A 23,268-nucleotide genomic window follows, 5' to 3' on the forward strand; every position below is an offset into this window, starting at 1 on the left:
TGGTCGGGGTTGGCTTGACGCGCTTTCCTCCTGGCACGTTTCTCTCTTTCACCCTCCACTCGTGCCTCCTCAAATTCTGCAGCACTGCTGGTCACAGCTGTCCTCCAGCTGGAGCGCTCAAGGGCCAGGGCTTCCCAGTTCTCAGTGTCTATGCCAGAGTTTTTAAGGTTGGCTTTGAGCCCATCTTTAAATCTCTTTTCCTGCCCACCAACATTCCGTTTTCCGTTCTTAAGTTCGGAGTAGAGCAACTGCTTTGGGAGACGGTGGTCAGGCATCCGGACAACGTGGCCGGCCCAGCGGAGTTCATGTTGGAGGACCATCGCTTCAATGCTGGTGGTCTTTGCTTCTTCCAGCACACTGACGTTTGTCCGCTTGTCTTCCCAGGAGATTTGCAGGATTTTCCGGAGGCAGCGCTGATGGAAACGTTCCAGGAGCTGCATGTGACGTCTGTAGACAGTCCACGTCTCACAGGCATAGAGCAGGCATAGAGCAGGCATAAGTTCCGTAATATCCACATGTAAAGGGTGTTTTCCCATTGCCATATGGGGGAGTCTGTGAAATGGTCCGTGTGCCTTGAGACTATTTTGCATAGGGACTACTGCACATGAATAGGGCCTGAGCCACATCACGACATCGTGCTAGTGCTCCATTCATGTATCTTCACAATGCATAAACCTAGCACTTTTGCAAGGTAGCTAAGTAAGTATGAAGTTGCATAATGTACAACACAAATCCAGCTTATGATGTCGATCAGCATGTTAGTGATGCAAGCAAGCCATGCTATGATTGGGTTGTTGTGAGTTTTCAGGGCTGTCTGGCCATGTTCCGGAAGCATTCTCTCCTGATGTTTCGCCCACATCTATGGCAGGCATGCTCAGAGGTTGTGAGGTCTGTTGGAAACAAGGCAAGTGAAAGGCACTGCAGACTAATCCAACCAGAGAAGTCAGCCATAGCAGAGCACCTGAGGAACCAACCTGGACACAGCATATGATTGGAGAACGCGGAAATGCTGGACCGCTCTCACAACCACCATGTCAAGCTACACAGAGGAGCCATTGAAATCCACAAGAAGCATGTGGACAACGTCAACAAAAAGGAGGAAACCATGGAACTGAAAAACATCTGGTCACCAGTATTTAAAAAACTCTAAAATCAGGGCAGTAAATAAAGAACACTAAAAAAACAGGGGAATTCCAGACAAGAATCAATTAGGGCCAGCTAACACCTTCCAACAAAGGATTACCCCAGGCAGCAATCAGCCAGGCTTTGAAGCTGCAAGGCCATTCATAGAATCATAGAATCATAGAATCCTAGAGTTGGAAGAGACCTCCTGGGCCATCCAGTCCAACCCCATTCTGCCAAGAAGCAGGAATATTGCAGTCAAATCACCCTGACAGATGGCCATCCAGCCTCTGTTTAAAAGCTTCCAAAGAAGGAGCATCCACCACGCTCTGGGGCAGAGAGTTCCACTGCTGAACGGCTCTCACAGTCAGGAAGTTCTTCCTCGTGTTCAGGTGGAATCTCCTCTCTTGTAGTTTGAAGCCATTCCTCCATTGCGTCCTAGTCTCCAAGGAAGCAGAAAACAAGCTTGCTCCCTCCTCCTCCCTGTGGCTTCCTCTCACATCTTTATACATGGCTATCATATCTCCTCTCAGCCTTCTCTTCTGCAGGCTAAACATGCCCAGCTCCTTAAGCCGCTCCTCATAGGGCTTGTTCTCCAGACCCTTGATCATTTTAGTCACCCTCCTCTGGACACATTCCAGCTTGTCAATATCTCTCTTCAATTGTGGTGCCCCATTCAATGCTAATCAAGGTGGCCAATGGCAACATTCACATGTGCCTCCAACAGAGAGATTCTTTCTCCCACCCTGGACATTATTCCACAGATATGTGTATATAAACCCCACTTGCCTTGTTTCCAACAGTCCTCACAACCTCTGAGGATTCCTGTCATAGATGTGGGTGAAACGTCAGGAGAGAATGCTTCTGGAACATGGCAACACATCCTGGAAAACTCACAGCAACCCAGTGATTTTGGCCATGAAAGCCTTCGCCAACACATGCTATGATTGTGGGACAAATAGCACTTTGTATCAGGATTTTTGTTCTGGGTTATAAATATAATTTCCTAATTGTTTCTATTATAAAAACATGGGGAAAAATAATAAAATTGCTAAAAGTTTGTTTTTGCAAAGAGACATCCTGAAGCACATTTTGCTATAGTTTTCCAATGAATATTTCAACCAATGCAACCTAGGTTCTTGTGGGTTTTTTCAGGCTATATGGCCATGTTCTAGAGACATTTCTCCTGACGTTTCGCCTGCACCTATGGCAAGCATCCTCAGAGGTAGTGAGGTCACTACCTCTGAGGATGCTTGCCATAGGTGCAGGCGAAACGTCAGGAGAAATGTCTCTAGAACATGGCCATATAGCCTGAAAAAACCCACAAGAACCTAGTGATTCCAGCCATGAAAGCCTTCGACAATATAATGCAACCTAGTTTGTGCCACAAAAACAAAGTTTACTGGATTATAACAACTACTTTCAAAGTACAGACCACACAATTAAACATAAAGTAACACATGGTGTTGGAGGAAAGTGCTGAGAGTGCCTTGGACTGCGAGAAGATCCAACCAGTCCATCCTCCAGGAAAGAAAGCCCGACAGCTCACTGGAGGGAAAGATACTAGAGACAAAGTTGAAGTCCTTTGGCCACATCATGAGGAGACAGGAAAGCCTAGAGAAGACAATGATGCTGGGGAAAGTGGAAGGCAAAAGGAAGAGGGGCCGACCAAGGGCAAGATGGATGGATGGCATCCTTGAAGTGACTGGACCGACCTTGAGGGAGCTGGGGGTGGCGACGGCTGACAGGGAGCTCTGGCGTGGGCTGGTCCATGAGGTCACGAAGAGTCGGAGACGACTGAACGAATGAACAACAACACATAAACATAAAGCCCCCGGTGGCTCAGTGAGTTCAAGCACTGAGCTGCTGAGCTTGTTGATCGAAAGGTCGCAGGTTCGATTCCGGGGAGCGGTGTGAGCTTCCGCTGTCAGCCCTAGCTTCTGCCAACCTAGCAGTTCGAAAGCATGCAAATGTGAGTAGATCAATAGGTACCGCTCCAGAGGGAAGGTAACGGCGCTCCATGCAGTCATGCCCACCACATGACCTTGGAGGTGTCTACGGACAACGCTGGCTCTTCGGCTTAGAAATGGAGATGAGCACCACACCCCAGAGTCAGACATGACTGGACTTAATGTCAGGGGACTACCTTTACCTTTACCTAACACTTTCAAACCAGGAATAGAATGTTTTTCGAATTTGGTTACATAGTGTAGTTTGCCAAAGCACAACAGACACATTCTGGACGGGAGAATATTATTTGTGAGAAAAGTGACACATTTGAAAAGAAATCCCTGTATGAGTTTCTGGTGCCTTTGGGTGCCTCCACACTATGAAATCAATGCAGTTTGGTGCCACTTTGGCAAACACGGCTCAATGTCATGGAAACATAAATGCATTTTAGTTGTGCTGTAACCTGCTTGAGAGTTGTCGCTTGATGAGACACCAAAAGAGGATTTCAGCCTTGAAAAGCTACAAATCCCAGCTTCCTGGAGCATTGAGCCATGGCGGCTCAAGTGGTATCAAACTGCATTAACTCTACCATGTAGTTGCAAAATAAATCTCTATGGAAAGATTGGGCATGTGAAACCTTGCCGTGCCATTGGAATAAAGGGAAGTCATGCCTGGGTAGGGCTGTCACGCCTTTCCCAAATGTTCCGCATGCTTCGAATTGCCATCCGGTTGGGCGCCTTCCTCACAGCTCCATACTTGGCATTTCTGCCTCGGAGCTTCAAAGCCACCGGCTCCATCGGTCCCCAAGGACTGTCAACACCTCGCCTGATGCATCCCAGGCCCGAGTGCGAAAACCTAGATCAAATGTCCATGTTTGGGACCGCTTTCTCTTGCTAACTCCCCTTGGAGAAGATGGAAAGTCCTTTGTGATGGGAAAAACTGCTCCTGGCATGGCCAGAGAATCCCACATGCATCATTTTGATATAAACCTAATAAGACAGACAGCAGGAATGTCTAGCTATTGCATTAAATGTGCTAAACCAGTATGCACAAGCCAGAAGATGTGCTTTGATCTTATGGCAGGAAAAAAGGGACATACATGGAGGAACTTTGGTGCAAAAACAGCTATAACACTAGGTCACACTATTTTTGTTCCTGGGTGATAAATGCCATTTCCTCATTGGTTCTATCATAACAATATGGAAAATGTTTACTAAATTGCACAAACTTTGTTTTTGCAAAGAGACATCCTGAAGCACATTTTTCTATACTCTTTCAATGAATATCTCATTGAATCACAGCCAATTCAACATAGCTTGTGGTAGTGGGATATCCTGCAGCATAGAGTTGTGCGTGGAATTCGTTTCTCCCGTTTCCTTCGTTTCTTTCGTGTCTTTCATTCCTTTGGGAGCACAAAACAGGAAAGTCTCTCCCGCTACCAAAATCAGCTCAATACGAAAGCAATCAGGAGCGGGTCCTGGCTTGCTTTTCGGCATGACAGAGTAAGATGAGATGAACGTGCCCCATTCTTTCACTTTGGAGTTATGTCTTTCTGCAATCCCTCATTTACCAAGACTTGTTGTCATAATGGAAATTGGCTGCAAATGAAATTCAACCATTCTGCTAATCCTGAGGTCTTTGGGTGAAATGAAAATTGGCAAGATTTTCTGCAGCTGGCAGTGAACCAGCTTCAACACAGCTGCCAACTGCAGAAAATCTTGCCAATGTAAAGGTTGACGGTTCAAGCCCAGGTTGGGGTGAGCTCCCAGCCATCAGCCCAGCTTCTGCTCACATAGCAGATCGAAAACAGTAATGTGAGTAGATAAACAGGTACTGCTTTAAGCAGGGAGATAACAAAAGGCACCCATAAGAAGATGCCAACAATCAGGAGATTATCTATGGATAACAAAGGCTCCTTGGCATGGAAGATGGATCAACAGCACCTCCCTGTGGCCAAAGTTGAGTACAGCCTCCAGATGCCAGAGATGGAAAAAGATGGGAGAAGCCTGTACCTCTGCGTATGTATTGTCTGTCCTTGTCAATTGTATAATGGCACTGGATGACTGCCGTATGTGTGTTCTGTAATCCGCCCTAAGTCGCCTCGGGAAGATAGGAAGGAATACAAATAAAGTATCTTTAATCTTTCGCTGAGGAAGGACACAGAGCCAAGCTGAGAAATAAAACTGTGGTTCTTTAATGGGAATATTTACATCCATAAGCTTAGAAACCTTAAAAGAGGGTAAAGCTTCAACAAAGAGGTGTGCAAAAGGGTAAGAGGGCGGGGAGTGTTTGCCCTCAGCCCACAAAACACCACGAAACCAAAAGGACATCTTTACAAAACCAAGGTAACAATTGGCATCATCTTGAAACTTCGAAGAGGACAATGCAGGAGGCTTTTGAAGCCAATACTCAAGAATGGAGAGATCAGTCGTTTGAATTTCCTGCTCCAATTAGGAGATAATACAATTGCCTCAAGGGGCTTCTACACTGCAGAGTTAATGCAGTTTGGCACCACTTTCAAGGCTATGGAGTCCTGGGAATTATGGTTTAGGGTAGTGGTTCTCATCCTTCTTAATGCTGTGACCCCTTAATACAGTTCCTCATGTTGTGGTGAACCCCCCCCCCCCCAACCATAACATTATTCTCGTAGCTACTTCATAACTGTAATTTTGCTACTCTTATGAATCGTCATGTAAATAGCTGATATACAGGATGTAGTTTCATTCACTGGACCAAATTTGGCCTAAGTACCTGATATGCCCAAATTTGAATACTGGTGGGTTTGGGTGGGGATTGATTTTGTCATTTGGGAGTTGTAGTTGTTGGGATTTCTAGTTTACCTACAATCAAAGAGCATTCTGAACTCCACCAAAGATAGAATTGAAGCAAACTTGGCACACAGAACTCCCATGACCAACAGAAAATATTGGAAGGGTTTGGTGAGCATTGACCTTGGGTTTTGGAGTTGTAGTTCACCTACATCCAGAGAGCATTGTGGACTCAAACAATGATAGATCTGGATCATATTTAGCACAAGTACTCAATACGCCCAAATGTGAACACTGGTGCAGTTTGGGGGAAAATAGACCTTGAAATTTGGGAGTTGTAGTTGCTGGGATTTATAGTTCACTTACAATAAAAGAATATTCTGAACCCCACCAATGATAGAATTGGGCCAAACTTCCCACACAGAACCCCCATGACCAACAGAAAATACAATGTTTTCTAATGGTCTCTGGCGACCCCTTTGACACCCCCCCCCCCAACCCCCAGGTTGAGAAACGCTGGTTTAGGGAGAGGTATCAGCACTCTTGGGCAACGAAGGTGAAAGTAGTCCATGGCCTTGAGCCATGCCAGTCAAAGTGGTGCTAAACTACATTCATTCTCCAGTGCAGATGCAGCTTAAGAGGGTAAGGAGCGGTTTCGGGTCTCCTTTGTGGAGAAAAAAAGCAGAATATAAATAAACATCATCGTCATGAATGAACCAATTTGTCAAAAGTCCAGTTTGCTCCATCATAACTCCAGAAAACACAACCAACCCAAAACACCCTTCCATAACTTTGGAACCAAACCTTTCTCCCACACCTGTCTGCTGATCCGCTCTTCTCCTTTTATACTACCTTCATTTTCCATCATGTTTTCCACTAAACCAAAATGCAACCCAACTCTGAGTCTCCCAAATGCTGCAAAGACTTAACAAGGGCTGACTTACAAAGTTAGCATCGACTTGCAATGATCATTCCTACACAACAACCTGTGACGAATACCATCTGGATCCTTCCCCAATGTTTCCAAATGTGTCCAATTCCCAAGCGAAGAAAGAGCTTCCCTTGGCCACAGATCATCGGAAACCTTCATCTTAATTGGCTACAATTAATTAGAAACTACTTTGAGCTCAATATCCCTCTTCACATTCTCAGACATTTCACAAAAACGACCTGCCCTTGGACCCAAAATACTGCAGATCTCCAAAGAAGCAACTCCATGGAAATCCTCATTCCATCCCCAAAAACTCATAAAACCCCACCTCTAACCTTCTTCTACATTAGGAGTTATTGGGGAAAACCAATGAAGAAGCAAACTGGACGTCCCGTTTGATATGAAAGCAATACCTTCAAAGTTTGGTGCTTGGTTCATATGGGAAATTGGTGAATGGTGAAGTCTGGGTTTCCTGGAAAATACATAAACTGCAATTCCACAATTAAAAACAAAACCGCAAAACAGCGAGTCCGTGAAAAGCGAACCGTGAAGTAGTGAGGGAACACTGTACCTCTGAACAACAAGTATTTTTTGTGTTTAGTTTCTACCCGACACTGCCGGCAGCTTCTTGATCCCATTACTTTGGTTTCTTAATGCCATTTTAATCATGTTTGAATCCTATTTTATCCAAAAAATAGTGAAAAACTGCACTTCCACAATTAAAAACAAAACCGCAAAACAGCGAGTCCGCAAAAAGCGAATTGCGAAGTAGCAAGGGAACACTGTACCTCTGAACAACAAGTATTTTTTGTGTTTAGTTTCTACCCGGCAGCTTCTTGATCCCATTACTTTGGTTTCTTAATGCCATTTTAATCATGTTTGAATCCTATTTTATCCAAAAATTGGTGAAAAACTGCAATTCCACGATCAAAAACAAACACACCTGAGGAAGAATAATCTGAAGCCCCTTTGTAGTGAAACGTATAGGCTTCAATGCTATTCCTTACAGAAATCTATGGAGTCCACGAGGTTTATATATGTCTTGGTTTCCCACCCAGAAATTGATATAGAGCTCTTTCTAAGAACAAATTTAAAGTGCTATCGTTCCATTTTAACTGCCTGTGGCTTCATCATCATGCAAAAACTGGGATTTGTAGTTTGGATGAGGATTTTAAATTCCACCCCTGAACTACAAGTCCCAGTATCACATAGGATGGCATCACAGCAATTTAAAGTGGAATGGTAGCACTATAAATGCATATGATGGACTCTCCACATTTGGGGCACTGAGACCCCACAAAAATGGGGGAAAGTGCAAATGAGCACATAGATGAATCTCTAGTTCTTTCAGCATGAGTGCATGACCAATTTCTGGTGGAGGTTGCATTGGAGGACCTAGAAAGTCCTGCACAGAACATATTAATCAAATTCACAAGTGAATCTCACAATTGTGGAGAGCCAAGAGCGATATAAAAGGACCCCAGATTGAGACTGAAGATTTCGGTCGTAAGATGTCTCATAATAAACCTGTTGGGGAAAATAATATTAACAACCATTTGCCCTAATTTGCATTTTGAGCTCAGTTTGACTTTGGATCGGAGCTGAATAAAAGCTTTGGCGCAATTTCCTCCTGCGGTGAAGCTGGAAAGTGCTCCGAGGAAGTACACTGTGAAGCTCTTCCTGTACGTTGAGCAGAAGATCAAAAAGAAGGAGATAAGTGGATTTAAAAAGGCGCTCTGCAGGAGAGCAGAAGTTGCTTTACATGTGAACAGCAATGGCTACTGGCCTCCATGCCACGAGGGCAAGGAATCCACCCCGGGTTTTTAAAAGAACCATATAAGATACAAATCACCTTAGACGGTTCAGGTTAAAACCAGGAATGGATTCAACATCCTTGATAGAGAAGCCACCAGCGGTCGAAGGAGGCCTGTCGAATTCCTCCCATCCTCTATATTACATTTTACATACAACCCTCCCAAAAGCACAGGAAGCAGAGTCTCCTAGACGAAAGTCTCTTCGGCGAACATGAGGGTCTCATGGCTCTCATCTGCGCAAGGTGGGCTCCGCAGCCACTCTGCCCTGCTCCGGAGAAGCTCCTCCTCCACCGTCTCCACACTCGCGGCACAGTGCTCCTCAGGGCCGTCTCGGCTGAAATACTCTCGGACCGTGTGGCGGACGGACGCCGGGAGGAAAATGCGGAACGTGTGGCTGAAGGTCTTGCTGACCCCTTGGCTGTGGCACGCGTCTGGACCGTCCAGAGGCTCCGGCTCTTCCACCCGGATGGGAGGGCTCGAGGATTCGTGATGGTACCTTCTTGAGACGGACTGGAGAACCAGTGGGGTGTTCTGCCCATAGAAGACCGTCTGGGGGATGTGGACCCTGACCGTTTTGGTACTACTGGGATCACTAGCCACGTACCCTTCGTCCTGCACCACCGGAGACTCTCTTGGACTCCTCTCCTTTGGAGCCATGTAGACCGTGATCTTGGTACGCTTCAAGCTTCCTTGGGAGAAAGGAGCCTCTTTGGAGCCTTTGATCTCAATGTGCTTCGTGGACGTCACAAAACTGCTCTCCGGGCTTGGGATGGCAGTCCTGTACTCCGTCTTGACAAGGGGACAGTTTGTAAGCGGATAGGAGAGCATTTCGGCATGACTTTCCTCCTCCTCGCCTTTGCTCTTGAGGTTCTCCAAGCTTCCAGAGCTACCTCCAATGGGCAGGAAGACCGCCACTTTCTCTTGGCTGCCGTTCTCTCTGTTGTCTTCTCTGTTATCAAAGGAGAACTCCACATCGCTGAGGGGCAACGGGGAGGTCAGCGGCTTGTGCCACTCCTTCGACGACTGCTTGGCCACTTTGGGGGACAAAGCATGGAGTCGGGCAGAAGTGCCGAACATGAAGGGCAAGCTGGAGGCATTGTCTGTGGGGCTGAAGGCCGAGGAGGACTCGGAGCAGTAGGAGAAAGCACTGTCCAGAGAGCTCAAGGAGGAGGCCGAAGGGGAGGTGGTGGACGAAAGGCTGGAGAAGCTGGACCGGTTGGAGAGACTTGCCTTCTGAGGGCTGAGCCTCTTGGCCACGTTGCCACATAGGGAGGGCCTCCAAAAGCTGGGTCTGGTGGCTCTGCTCAGCCCAGGACTCAAGCCTTCATTGATGAGCTTCTGGCTCTCCAGCTGCAGCTGCTGGAGCCGGCGGATGTAATCCCCATGGCTGTGCATGATGGCGGCATCGCAGCTGGACTGCCGAGCCACCGGTTCGTGGTCCTGAGAGGGAAAGCGGGAGCTCAGGCATACGCTGGGCTCGGAAGAGCAACGGTTCCTTGCCGGGTCCAGCGAACAGACGGACCCCAGGGAGCAGAAGGAGCCGCCCTCTTCCTCCTGCTCCAGGAGGTCGTAGCTGTCCGCACTGGCGTTCTTCCCTGCTTTGCTCCGGTAGCAAGCGGCGATCTCGCTGAACAAGTCCCAGTCCTCTCGCTCCTCGCTCAACGAAGGGCTGAACAGGCCGTCCTCCATTTCCAGTCCATAACGTTGTTTGGATCTTTCCGCAAAGGAGGCCGCAAATTCCATCTCGTCGGAGGAATCGGTTCGCTGAGCTGGAGATGGGAGGAAGAAGAGAAGTCAAGATTGCAAAGGCCATGGTTTGATGGAAGAATGAGCCCTGACTCATCTAACTCTCAGAATATTGCCATGTCCCATTTGTGGTGCAGCTGGTTGTGAGTCTGCTGCATTAAAAATCACTACAGAAATGCCCAGGTCAGAGTGAGCTTCCGACCAATTTGTGTAGCTTGCTGTCAACCTTTGCAGCCCCAAAGACAGTTGCATCTGTCAAGTAGGAAATTTAGGTACCACGTATGTGGGGGCGGGGCTAATTTAACTAATTTACAACGCAATAAAAATCTCCAGCAAGCAGGCAAAGAATGAGGAAGTACTTCATCAGTGTCACAAATGGATGTTGAAGCAACAGCTCCCCTGGTGGCCAGAATACCCTCATCACAAGCTGAAATGTTAATAGTCTCTGTGTGTCTGTCTATATATGTTGTGTGTCTATGGCATTGAATGCTTGCCATGTATATGTACATTGTAATCTGCCCTGAGTCCCCTGTGGGGTGAGAAGGATGGAATCTAAATACTGTAAATAAATAAATAAATACTGACTGAAAGGTCATGAGTTTGAAGCCAGCCTGGGTCGGAGTAAGCTTCTGACCATTTGTCTAGCTTGTTATTGACCTTTGCAGCCCAAAAGACAGTTGCATCTTTCAAGTAGGAAATGTAGGAACTGCTTATGGTGGGAGGCTAATTTAACTAATTTACAACATCATAAAACTCTCCAGCAGCGTGCAAAAGAATGAGAAAGTGCTCCATCTGTGTCACAAGTGGATGGTGAAGCAACACCTCCCCTGGTTGCAGGAATTTGAAGCATACTTTCATGAAACTGGAAGTCAAATAGCCTCTGTGTTTCTGTCTATATATGTTGTGTGTCTATGGCAGTGATTCTCAACCTTCCTAATGCCGCGACCCATTAATACAGTTCCTCATGTTGTGGTGACCCCAACCATAACATTCTTTTGCTACCTCATAACTGTAATTTTGCTCCTGTTATGAAACATAATTTGGGAGTTGTAGTTTTATGGGATTTATGGTTCATCTACAATCAAAGAGTATTCTGAACTCCACCAACGATGGAATTGAACCAAACTTGGCACACAGAATGCCCACAACCAACAGAAAACACTGGAAGGGTTTGGTGGGCATTGACCTTGAGTTTTGGAGTTGTAGTTCACCTACAGAGAGCACTATGGACTCAAACAATAATGGATCTGGACCAAACTTGGCACGAATACTCAGTACGCTAAATGTGAACACTGGTGGAGTGTGGGGAAAATAGGCCTTGACATTTGGGAGTTGTAGTTGCTGGGATTTATAGTTCACCTACAATCAAAAAGCATTCTGAACCCCACCAATGATAGAATTGGGCCAAACCTCCCACACAGAACCCCCATGACCAACAGAAAATACTTTGTTTTCTGATGGGCTTTGGTGACCCCTCTGGCACCTCCTGGCGACCCCTCCAGGGGTCCCGACCCCCAGGTTGAGAAACACTGGTCTATGGCATTGAATGTTTGACATGCATATTTGCATTGTAATCCACCCTGAGTCCCCTGCGGAGTGAGAAGGGCGGAACATAAATACTGTAAATAAATAAATAAATGATTTCCAAATATGTTTGGTTCTAAAGCTAGACTGAAAGGGGAAACACGACATGAAAATGCCCATTCCACAAGCAAAGCCCTGTATTGGCCTCAAATGCTTCCATTTCCCTCTACATTCCCTATCAAAATGTCAACAGGAAGAAGACACATCAAGAGTACGAAGGTGATGATGGCTCTATGGAAGAATTAACTCTCATCTGACCAAATCCTTCATGAATTGCCATCACAGTGAAGGGAATGCCTTACCCAGTATATCGTCCACACTTTTGGACTTCTTCCTTTCTGGCCTTTGGAACAGCGAAGCGATGTCCCTTCCAAAAATTTCAGTTGAATTTTCGATGAGGAATTGGACCAGGAAGGCCACCTAGTGAAGGAAGTGGTTGCAAAAGTTAGAACTGAAAACATCATGGCAGATGCTTTGTTTTTGTTTGTTTTGTTTTGTTTTGTTTGGGGTTTGTTTGTTTTTGTCTTGTCAGGAGCAACTTGCAAAACTGCAAGTCGCTCCTGGTGTGAGAGAATTGGCCATCTGCAAGGTCGTTGCCCAAGGACGCACAGATGTTTTTGATGTTTAACATCCTTGTGGGAGGCTTCTCTCACATCCCCGCATGGTGAACTGGAGCTGACAGAGGGAGCTCATCCACACTCTCCCTGGATTCGAACCTCCGACCTGTCGGTCTTCAGTCCTACTGGCACAGGGGTCAAACTAGACTATACACTTAGCAGAAATGACCACTTGAGTCTGTTTGTCCTAGCATGTGATTTTCCACACCTCTGTATCTTGCATTTGCATTTTGTGACTGGCCACAGAAAGGTAAACATGGCCATAATTTGCAAGTCTGAATGTGGAGGTGCCATATCTCTGACAAAATCCCATTCAGGGAAGGAGAAAAAGGTTCAAAGATGTAGCCATTCCTCTTCAATGTCCAGTGTGACCCTGTGCACAATTGTGGCATTATGATTCCAATTTAACTGCTGTGGTTCTGTCCTGAGAAATCCGGGAATTGGCAAATTCCCAACCAGTGAATACTAATGCGCTACAAACCCCAAGATTTGACACAAAGCGGGATCATGGCGCAGTCATACCTATACACAGACTTTAATATATTATCTAATTAAGCCTTTCTTGTATCGTTTATTTATAGGGACCCATAGGTAGCCATTTCCCTTTCAGAGATGAGCCTCATAGCAAGATCCAGCAGCTTCCTTGAAGGCAGCCATTTGGAAGAAGGTGTTGAGAGGAGCAAGGAAGCTCAACATGTTGCATGTTAAAGTTGGTGCTAGAAGTCAATATTAGTGGTACAGTGAGTTAAACCACTGAACTGCTGAATTTGCTGACCAAAAGGTTGGCGGTTTGAATCCAGGGATTGGGGTGAGCTCCCACTGTTAGCCCCAGCTTCTGCCACCCTAGCAGTTAGAAAACATGCAAACGTGAGTAGATCAATATACCTATTGATCTGCGGGAAGGTAAGGGTGCTCCACAAAGTCATGCTGGCCACATGATCTTGCAGGCTGTAGCGAAATTGCTACTCTATGTTAAATTTTTGGTGTATAGCTCTATGTTTACATATGGCAGATAGGAAGAATAGGCACAGACAGGGTAGCAACAGCAGAGATAAGATTCATTTGCATATGGAAGCCAATTGGTCATATGCAGATTAGCGTAGGCCCAGGATTTGAAAAGGTTGCTAGGCCAAAATGACAGTTGGAAGAGCAGAGCTAAACATTCAAAAGGGGCGGAGCCTAAGTTTAAAAATAGGCAGTTAAAGAGTCAGAAGAGGGAGTTAGGAATTGCTGTTTGTGAAGTGAGTTAGGGATTCCTGTTTGTGAGAGACAGTTAGGAACTTCTGTGAGAGAAAAAAGTTAGGAACTCTTGTTAGAAATAAGCAGTTATGAAGATGTGTTAAGGATTTCTGATATATATATAGAAACAGTTAGTTAAACAGAGATCAAGTTTTAGGAACATAAAGAAAGCCAGTGGTGCTTTAGTCAGAAAATAATCTCAGTCAAGAGTGTGCAAAGCAAGTAACATGTTTGTGAATGTGAAACATTGAAAATCTATTTCAGAAAAGTAAACCAAGTATATTATACTGACTGTAAGCCTCAAGATTGCAACAAAACACAAAATGTAACCACAACCGACTGGAGCCAGAAGTTATAAATAAACTGTGTTACTTTGTTATACAGAAGTGTGTCTCAGTGCCTGTACAAAGGTTAAACATAACATGGAAAGTCCCAGTTAATATAAAAGAAAAAATTGAATCATTATAAGAGCAAAAAGGTTTTTAAATAAAGAAATAGTCTCCCTCCCTCGTTACAGAGGCCTCTATGGACAATGCCGGCTCTTCAGCTTAGAAATGGAGATGAGCACCTCCCCCGAGAGTCGGACACGACTAGACTTAATGTCAGGGGAAGCCTTTACCTTTTAAAAAAATCCTTGTTAACCGTTCACCAGTGTAAACCCAACTTTGTTCCTGGTGAGATTAGAGCACCTTCAGGAATTAGCTCAGGGGACACAAGAGGTGCCCTAACTGCATTATGTGAATGAGCCCCAGGACCACCTGGTTCTTTATGGAACCAAAGGACAGAAGGTGGGACGCACCTTTTTGGTGGATTTGCTCTCCTCCTCAGGTCCCGTGGGGCTGGGCAGCCAGAGCATGTTGGGGGCGATGCAGAGGGCCAGGTTGAAGGCAGTCATCTGGTTCTCGGTGGCGTTCTGTTCAATGCGATGCAAGACGCCAAAGAGGTGCCGGAGCAAGATCCGGTTGGCCTCCGGGAGCTGGTTCACCAAACTGCCCCAAAAAAGAAGAGTAACAAGAGGTGAAACACAGAAATCCTCTGATGCTTCAGCCCAAAAGGCCACACCAAGACTGAGGTCCTAGATCACTTAGTTAAGATTACTTAATCAAGTTGCATCTCCTGGACTGTTTGCCCACAATCTGCCTTTACTGGGCAGCAGCTGCTGTAAGCAACGAGGTTCTGTTTTCCTGTCAATCAGGATTCAAACAAACTGATGCTTCCACTTCCCTCACACCAGCAATTATTATTATTATTATTATTATTATTATTATTATTATTAACTTTATTTGTACCCCGCTAGCATCTCCCGAAGGACTCGATGCGGCTTACACGGGCCGAAGCCACAAAACACAATACAATAGAAAACATAACACAGCAATAAACAAAGCAAATCAAACAATTAAGCAAAATAACCACAATGACAATACATCAAGACACTATTAAAACTGGTTCGGCCAGCGCAATGGGGTACAGGGTTAAAAGTGCTGAGATGGCAGGAGGAACGTAGGATTAAAGTGCGGTGTGCAGCAACATTAGTTGTGCTAAAGTGCATCTAGGACTTGGGATGGGGATTCCTAATCTGCGAAGGCACATCGGAACAGCCAAGTTTTTAGGTTCCTTCTGAAAACTGCCAGAGTAGGGGCCTGACGAAGCTCTCTTGGAAGGGCATTCCAAAGTCGGGGGGCCGCCACAGAGAAGGCCCTGTCCCGCGTCCCCACCAAGCGCGCTTGCGACGTAGGTGGGATAACGAGCAGGGCCTCCCCAGATGACCGGAGCGAGCGTGTGGGTTCGTAGATGGAAATGCGGTCACGCAGGTCGGGTGGTCCCAAACCGTTCAGGGCTTTGTAGGTGAGCACCTGCACCTTGAATTGGGCTCGGAAAATAAATGGCAGCCAGTGGAGCTCCTTGAACAAGAGGGTTGACCTCTCTTGATAATGAGCTCCAGTTAGCATCCTGGCTGCTGCCCGCTGGACCAATTGTAGTTTCCGAGCCGTCTTCAAGGGCAGCCCCACGTAGAGCGCATTGCAGTAATCCATTCTAGAGGTGACCAAGGCGTGGACCACCCCGGCCAGATCCGCCTTCACAAGGTACGGTCGCAGCTGGCGCACAAGTCTCAGTTGTGCAAAGGCCCTCCCGGATACCGCCGACACCTGAGCCTCAAGTGTAAGCGAAGAATCCAAGAGGACACCCAAACTGCGGACCTGTGGCTTCAGGGGGAGTGTAACCCCGTCCAACACAGGTTGCCACCCTATACCCCGATCCGGTTTACGATCGACCAGGAGGACCTCTGTCTTGTCGGGATTGATCTTCAGCTTGTTCTTCCTCATCCAGATCGACACAGCGGCCAGGCACTCGTCCAGCACCCGAGAAGCCTCCTTGGAATTAGGTGGAAAGGAGTAGTAGAGTTGTGTGTCATCCGCATAGAGATGGCACCCAACTCCAAAACTCCGGATGACCTCTCCCAGCGGTTTCATGTAGATGTTGAAGAGCATGGGCGACAAGATAGATCCTTGCGGGACCCCACAGGTCAAAGGCCAGGGGTCCGAGCAGGCGTCTCCCAGCTTCACCATCTGGGTGCGTCCCTCCAGGAAGGACCGGAGCCACGACAGAACCGTGCCCCCAAGGCCCATCCCAGAGAGACGACCCAGAAGGATACCATGATCGATGGTATCGAAAGCCGCTGAGATGTCCAGGAGAACCAACAGGGTCACACTCCCCCTGTCCAGCTCTCTGCGGAGGTCATCCACCAAGGCGACCAAGGCTGTCTCGGTGCCATGACCAGGCCTGAAACCAGACTGTGCCTGATCTAGGTAGTTGGTATCGTCTAGGAAGCCCTGGAGCTGCGAGGCAACCACCCGCTCCAGCACCTTACCCAGAAAAGGGAGGTTGGAGACTGGTCTGTAGTTATTCAGCACCGTGGAGTCAAGGGAAGCTTTTTTGAGGAGTGGACGAACCACTGCCTGTTTCAAACCAGATGGAAAAATCCCTTGCTCCAACGATGCATTGATAATCAATACAAACCAGTCAACCAACCCCTCCCTGGCTGATTTAATGAGCCAAGATGGGCATGGGTCTAGAGGTGAGGTGGTCGCCCTCACAGCCCCAAGAACCTCCTCTACGGTTTCAGGAAGAACAAGCCTAAAAGAATCCCACAAAATTGGACAAGCAGGTACCTCCGTCACCTCTTCAGGCACTGCGATGGAATTGGAGTCGAGCTCGAGGCGTATCTGGGCGACTTTATCTGCAAAATGGTGTGCGAAATCGCGACACCGAGCTGCGGGGTCGTCAGGGACCTCCTCCACCGCAGGTGGGTGGAGGAGTTCTCCCACGACCCGAAACAGCTCCGATGATCTATTTGCTGCAGATGCTATACGAGCGGTCGTGAATGACTTCCTGGCCACCCGTATGGCCACGGAGTATGCCTTAAGAGAGGCTCTAGCCCGTGTTCGATCAGATACATCTCGAGATTTCCTCCATTTGCGCTCTAGCCCCCTTCTCGTGTGCTTCATCACAGCCAGCTCCTCGGTGAACCAAGGAGATGGCCTGTCACGACGCAACGAGATGGGGCGTTCGGGTGCGATCGTATCTAACGCCCTGGCCATCTCCCCGTTATAGAGAGTTACCAAGGCGTCGATAGAATCGACGCCTTGGTAACTCTCTATAACGGGGCAATCTCTAGCATAACAATCAAAAGTAGGTGACTTTTTGCAATGTATCCTTGCCCCGATTCTCACTAGCAAGAAAAGTTAAATCCTCTGTACCTCACCTACAGGAGAAGAGACCTCTGTCACTCGCAGCAGCTGCTTCTCTGATTGTGACCAATTACTATAATCGTAAATGTGGAGGGACTGTGAATAGGAGTTAGTGACGACTTCCCTTGTAGTTATGCATCAGTTCCAAGTGTGTTTCTAAGTGCAATAGCCAATATTTGCAATTTGGTGCTGATGGCAACACATGAGCTTCAGAAAGCTCATGACGATGCCTTGCCATAGATACTGGAGAGATGGCATTGGTGTCAGCCAGCCACTGTTTACAATTCAGAGCCATGGGCACTGTGTACTCGTACTCAAGGCAATCAGGAGGCACCAACCTTTGGATGGCTTCGATCCTATGTTCCCAGTTTTCCTTATCCATGGCTTCCATCCAGAGCCCATGCATGTCTGAGGATAGAACACTGTCAGGTATATTTCGCAGAAAATCCTAAATTAAATACACATACGCAGAGTCACTTGGTTGGTCAGGGAAAGAAGCAATACAGTCAGACTTGTATGTTTCATCACTACTTAGGTAAGGATATTGAGTTACTAACATATACAAAGCTGAAGGCCATAATGTGAGGAGCATGACATCCCATCAAAGTCAACCATTTATTTATTTATTTACAGTATTTATATTCTCAGGGCGGATCACAATGCACACATACATGGCAAACATCCAATGCCATAGACACACAACATATATAGACAGACACACAGAGGGTATTTAACTTTCCAGCTTTATGAGGGTATGTTTGAATTCCAGCAACGGGGGAAGCTGTCGCTTCACTGTCCACTTGGGACACCAATGGAGTACTTCCTCATTCTTTTGCACACTGCTGGAGATTTTTATGGCATAGTAAATTAGTTAAATTAGCCTCCCCGCATAAAGCAGTACCTAAATTTCCTACTTGACAGATGCAACTGTCTTTCGGGCTGCAAAGGTCGACAGCAAGCTAGACAAATGGTTGGGAGCTTACTCCAACCTAGGCTGGCTTCAAACTCATGACCTTTCGATCAGTGGTGATTTTAATGCAGCTGATTCCCAACCAGCTATGCCGCAACCCAGTCATAAGCCTTAGCTTTGTTGTACACATCTGAAGAATGGGCTATCCCATGTGCCATAACTCTGGCTCTTTCCAAGTATTTAGACCATATTAACATCATTTCATGCTTTTGCAAAAACAGCTCACACTCTTGTAGGGCTGGTGAATGCACTTTGTCCATCTTTCCTGGAATCTCTGCAAGAACGGCACGGCAAATGCCTCTAATATCTCTAAATAAATGCTCCCCTCTTTTCACACTTCGTAGCTGCTATAAAAGATGCTGCTATCTCAGGAATGGGCAACACATGACACATTAAACCACGGGGCAGCTGGCCAGGAATTTGACAAACTTCCCATTGTGTTGCTTGCCAATACTTCCGAAAAGGGAACGGTGAGTTTTCTCACTTCTAAAATACACAACGTGTGAGCTATAATCGCCTTGATGGGTCGCCTAACTTTGGAGGCATAATGCACAGACTTAACTCACCGTAATGACCGCTGCCGCTACAAAGACAGATTCACCATCCACTTGGACATCGTCCCCGGAGTTGAGCCTCTCCTTGAGCTCCTTGCAAGTCTTGGCGTTGGCCGAGCGCCGAAAGATGCCCCGCGTAGATGGGCCTTCGAGGTACAGGAGCTGCAGAATGTCCTGCGTGGAAAGCAAGCGATGCCAAGTCTCATGCAGTGTCCATGAACCTCATGTACATGAGTCTTCCCCTGTTTCCACACACTTCTAAGACATTCCAGAGACAAAGTGCCACAGAGCCTTAACTACTTCTGTTTGTCATCCATGGCACTCCCATCCCTGAAATGGAAGGTGCGAATGGGACAGGAGATGGGGGGAAAACCCAATCTTCTGAGCTCCTGATGTGCCTGGCAATGAGAGAAAGTTTTGGAAAATGGAAATCTCCATAATGTTTTGGAGATTTTGTGACCTTTGGAAAGACATAACTTTCTTAGAAGTCACAACTTTAGAAAACATGATTGCGATGACGCTAGCCAATTGTACAGGGCTGCCACCAATTTGCGAAGTCTATCCCACCTCTGTCACCAAATTTGCGAAATCTGCACGCACCAGTTGTACAGTTGTGCCAATTGCAAAGGTGCTGCAAGTCCAACAACAGACAGGGTATAGGTTATTTAACTTTAAAAGAACCCACCCGCTGTCTCTAATTGTAAAGACTGTTCTTAAATTCTGCCACCAATTATACAGGTGTGGATGATTATGGATGTAATTCAGGTAACTGCCACCAACGCGAGGTATTGCCGATGAGAACTGGCTCCCCAGACGCAGATAAATGGAGATGACACGGTCTTCAACAAAAGTTAATAAGTTTATTTTGTACAAAGCGTATGGTTGCAGGCTGGTAATTATCTTGGAATAACTTTGAATAACTTATAGAACTTTGAATGTAACTGGGTTTGCAATACAGTTCACTCTTCTCGATGATACAACTTGTAATTGACTTTTACTGTGGTGAAGCACTTTCTTAAACAATGTTTCCTGAGGTGAATAGCCTTCCTATTTGATCCTTTCTTGATCAAATCCTAGATCTCTAGTTCTTTCCTAACTAGTGATCTAAACAAGCTTCCTCTCTGACTAATGAAACTAATTAGGTTTCCCCCTTCAGCCTTCCTAGACTGAAGAAACCTCTGGCTATTCACACACACTGCTTCCCCACTCTCCACTCTCCTCTCTCAACTGCTAACTGAACTCCAACCCTCCAGACGCAGGTAACATTCTCTTGCTAGGCTCCGCCCACTTCTCACTCTCTTGCCTGGTCTCCTTGGCAACGCCACTGTGGATACAAGCAGTTAACTCTAGCTTTCAGCTACTGTTACCAACACGAATATATTCTAACAGTTAAACATATACATAGTTTCAATAACTTCTGCACAATGATGTTATAACTTTTTGGGAAAATGGCATTCATGCAAGTCAATCAGGTTTCTCAGCTGTTAAACCGATATACCTAGATATCTCTTCGAACTATTAGGGACAAAGATATACCAATGCACAAAACACACACCCACACGAATAGCAGAGTTTCAGAAGTGTTCTTTCAGTTGCCCAAAAAACATCGACTCTCCCTTACAACATCTTGATTTAAATTTATTTATTTACAACATTTATATGCTAAAGGGGACTCAATTATGTATATAATTGAGATTACTTACTGTCTTGTATATGTGTGTATTGGTTTGTAGTTTTCCTTAACACTATGTTGTGGGAGGGGCTGCAGACCACATGACCAGATCTGGGATTGTTCAGGACTCAGATTCCATACAAGATAGTAAGCAATCTCTACATAACAAATAACTAGTGGAGGCTTGAAGAAGGTTGCTATTTCCAACAGAAAGTGATTGAAAACACGTGGGATGGGATCTGTCAGATTCGCCCATGTTGAATCATTTCAGTGACGTAGAGGAATGAGTATGCCTCACCTCTTTGCTTTCGCTGCATTTTCTCCTCAATATTTCAAAATTATGCTCTTGCTAGCTTTTTAACATCAGGCTGATCTAATAGAGGGAAGGGAAGCCTAGGAGGAGGGGATCTTTATAATAACTCTGGTCTCGTGCAGGGCAAGAACACACGGGAAAGACAGATCATGGCAGTGGGATGAGGTCCACAGTAATTCTGGCTTCCAATACTGAAGTATATTAAAATGTATATGTGGAGTAGACGGGGATTACACTCGCTCGTGTGACAGTTCACAATGCGGGACAGACTGGGAAAAGGATGGAGAACACAAACAAGCATCTGATTATGGGATCTGCAAAATGAAACGATGCCTTTTAAAATGGAAGGGTATATACGCTTTGCAAAGAAGACGATCTTCTTCACTCACACATATGCTTTCTGCAATGCGTCCGATGAAGTCCCATGTCTCCTGGTTCCATGTTGCACAGCATCAGTGGCACTGCACCATCGCAATGTGTGATCTCAGACATACTTTGAGCCACACGGGAAAGAAAGCAAATCCCACATCCCTGTGTTGGGAGTGCTGCCTTACCATGATTGGTTTGGGGAGGCTCCCATCGGGGCAAACGGAGCTGAGCGAGAGGCCAAAGAGCTTCCTGGGGTTCGGGGGGGACTGCGATGCCGGGCTGCTGGTGGGGGTGCTGCTGCTCCTCCGCAGGGCCCAGTCAATCAAGGACTTCTTCCGCTTGCTGTGCTTCTGCAGCGGTTCTGAAACAAGCAAAGAAACGCCATTGGTTTCAACATAGCACCATTACCAAAGCCATCGACCATCACAACAAGCCAAGCGAGGAACTAAAATACTGTTTTACAATAGGTCACAAATTTATTTATTTATATTTACTCTATTTGTATACTGCCCTTCTCAGCCTATCGGTGACTTAAGGTGGTTTCCATCTCCCCTCTTCTCTTCAACATCTACGTTAGACCCCTTGCTAGTTTGGCTCGGAGTTTCGGTCTAGACTGCTATCAATATGCAGACGACACCCAACTCCTTCTGCGCCTGGAGCCTGGAGCAACGTCAATTCCAGACAATTTCACCTTATGTCTGGAGGCTCTGTCAAACTGGCTACGTGCTAGCAGACTGAAGGTGAACCCAAGGTGATTTCCATCTCCCCTCTTCTCTTCAACATCTATGTTAGACCCCTTGCTAGTTTGGCTCGGAGTTTCGGTCTAGACTGCTATCAATATGGAGACGACACCCAATTCCTTCTGCGCCTGGAGCCTGGAGCAACGTCAGTTCCAGACAATTTCACCTTATGTCTGGAGGCTTTGTCAAACTGGCTATGTGCTAACAGACTGAAGGTGAACCCGGCAAAGACTGAGATTCTCTGGCATGGCCGCCCGGCAGGTCTGACTCCTCTGTTGCCCACCTTTGATGGTGCCACCCTATCTCCATCGACCACTGGGGGTTTTTTTTATAATTTTTTATTGAGTTTTATATGGTTACAGCAAAAGTGGGAGAATAATATAAGAAGATAGGAAAGTAGGAAAATACCCCGACCATAACACCCGTGAGTAAAAAAAGAAGACAAAAAAGAAAAAAGGGGAAAAAAGATGAAAAGAGGAGAGAATCCCGGAGTCCGAGAAAAAAGAAAAAAAATAATTCAAAAATCAAAAAGCAAAAATCAAAAAAGAAAAAAAATACAAAAATTCAAAAAAGGACTTCCTTCTGATTCAGCTCGTTCAATATTTTTCTTTTCATATATAAGTAAATTCCCTATCATAACGACCAAATGTCCTCGGATCCTTTATATGGGATTATATGTTATTTCTATATATTCTTCAACAATTGACCAATTTGTCTCTTTAATTATATTGCCTATGTTGTTGTTGTTCATTCGTTCAGTCGTCTCCGACTCTTCGTGACCTCATGGACCAGCCCACGCCAGAGCTCCCTGTCGGCCGTCCCCACCCCCAGCTCCCTCAAGGTCAGTCCAGTCACTTCAAGGATGCCATCCATCCATCTTGCCCTTGGTCGGCCCCTCTTCCTTTTGCCTTCCCCTTTCCCCAGCATCATTCCCTTCTCTAGGCTTGGCTGTCTCCTCAGGATGTGGCATTCAAAGGACTTCCACTTTCCCTCTCGTCTCCTTCCCTCCAGTGAGCAGTCGGGCTTTCTTTCCTGGAGGATGGACTGGTTGGATCTTCTCGCAGTCCAAGGCACTCTCAGAACTTTCCTCCAACACCACAGCTCAAAAGCATCTCTCTTCCTTCGCTCAG

The 23,268-nt window shown here is 46.3% G+C and overlaps 1 protein-coding gene across 1 annotated transcript in view; it reads right to left on the reverse strand.

The window, feature by feature from the left end:
* Nucleotides 1-5,243: 5,243 nt before the first annotated feature.
* The window catches only part of LOC132762828 (rho GTPase-activating protein 20-like), an 80,346-nt gene continuing 62,321 nt past the window's right edge, over nucleotides 5,244-23,268 (reverse strand). Inside the window, exons 10-15 of the mRNA XM_060756002.2 lie at nucleotides 21,584-21,759; nucleotides 19,057-19,218; nucleotides 17,859-17,968; nucleotides 14,571-14,760; nucleotides 12,218-12,335; nucleotides 5,244-10,354 (exon numbers count right to left, since the gene is read on the reverse strand). Of these exons, the coding sequence (XP_060611985.2) occupies nucleotides 8,772-10,354; nucleotides 12,218-12,335; nucleotides 14,571-14,760; nucleotides 17,859-17,968; nucleotides 19,057-19,218; nucleotides 21,584-21,759 (2,339 nt within the window). The 3' untranslated portion in view covers nucleotides 5,244-8,771. The remainder of the gene's footprint in view (nucleotides 10,355-12,217; nucleotides 12,336-14,570; nucleotides 14,761-17,858; nucleotides 17,969-19,056; nucleotides 19,219-21,583; nucleotides 21,760-23,268) is intronic.

Source organism: Anolis sagrei, chromosome 10 (genome assembly GCF_037176765.1).
Source record: "Anolis sagrei isolate rAnoSag1 chromosome 10, rAnoSag1.mat, whole genome shotgun sequence".
In the NCBI taxonomy this organism is placed as follows: Eukaryota; Metazoa; Chordata; class Lepidosauria; order Squamata; family Dactyloidae; genus Anolis; species Anolis sagrei.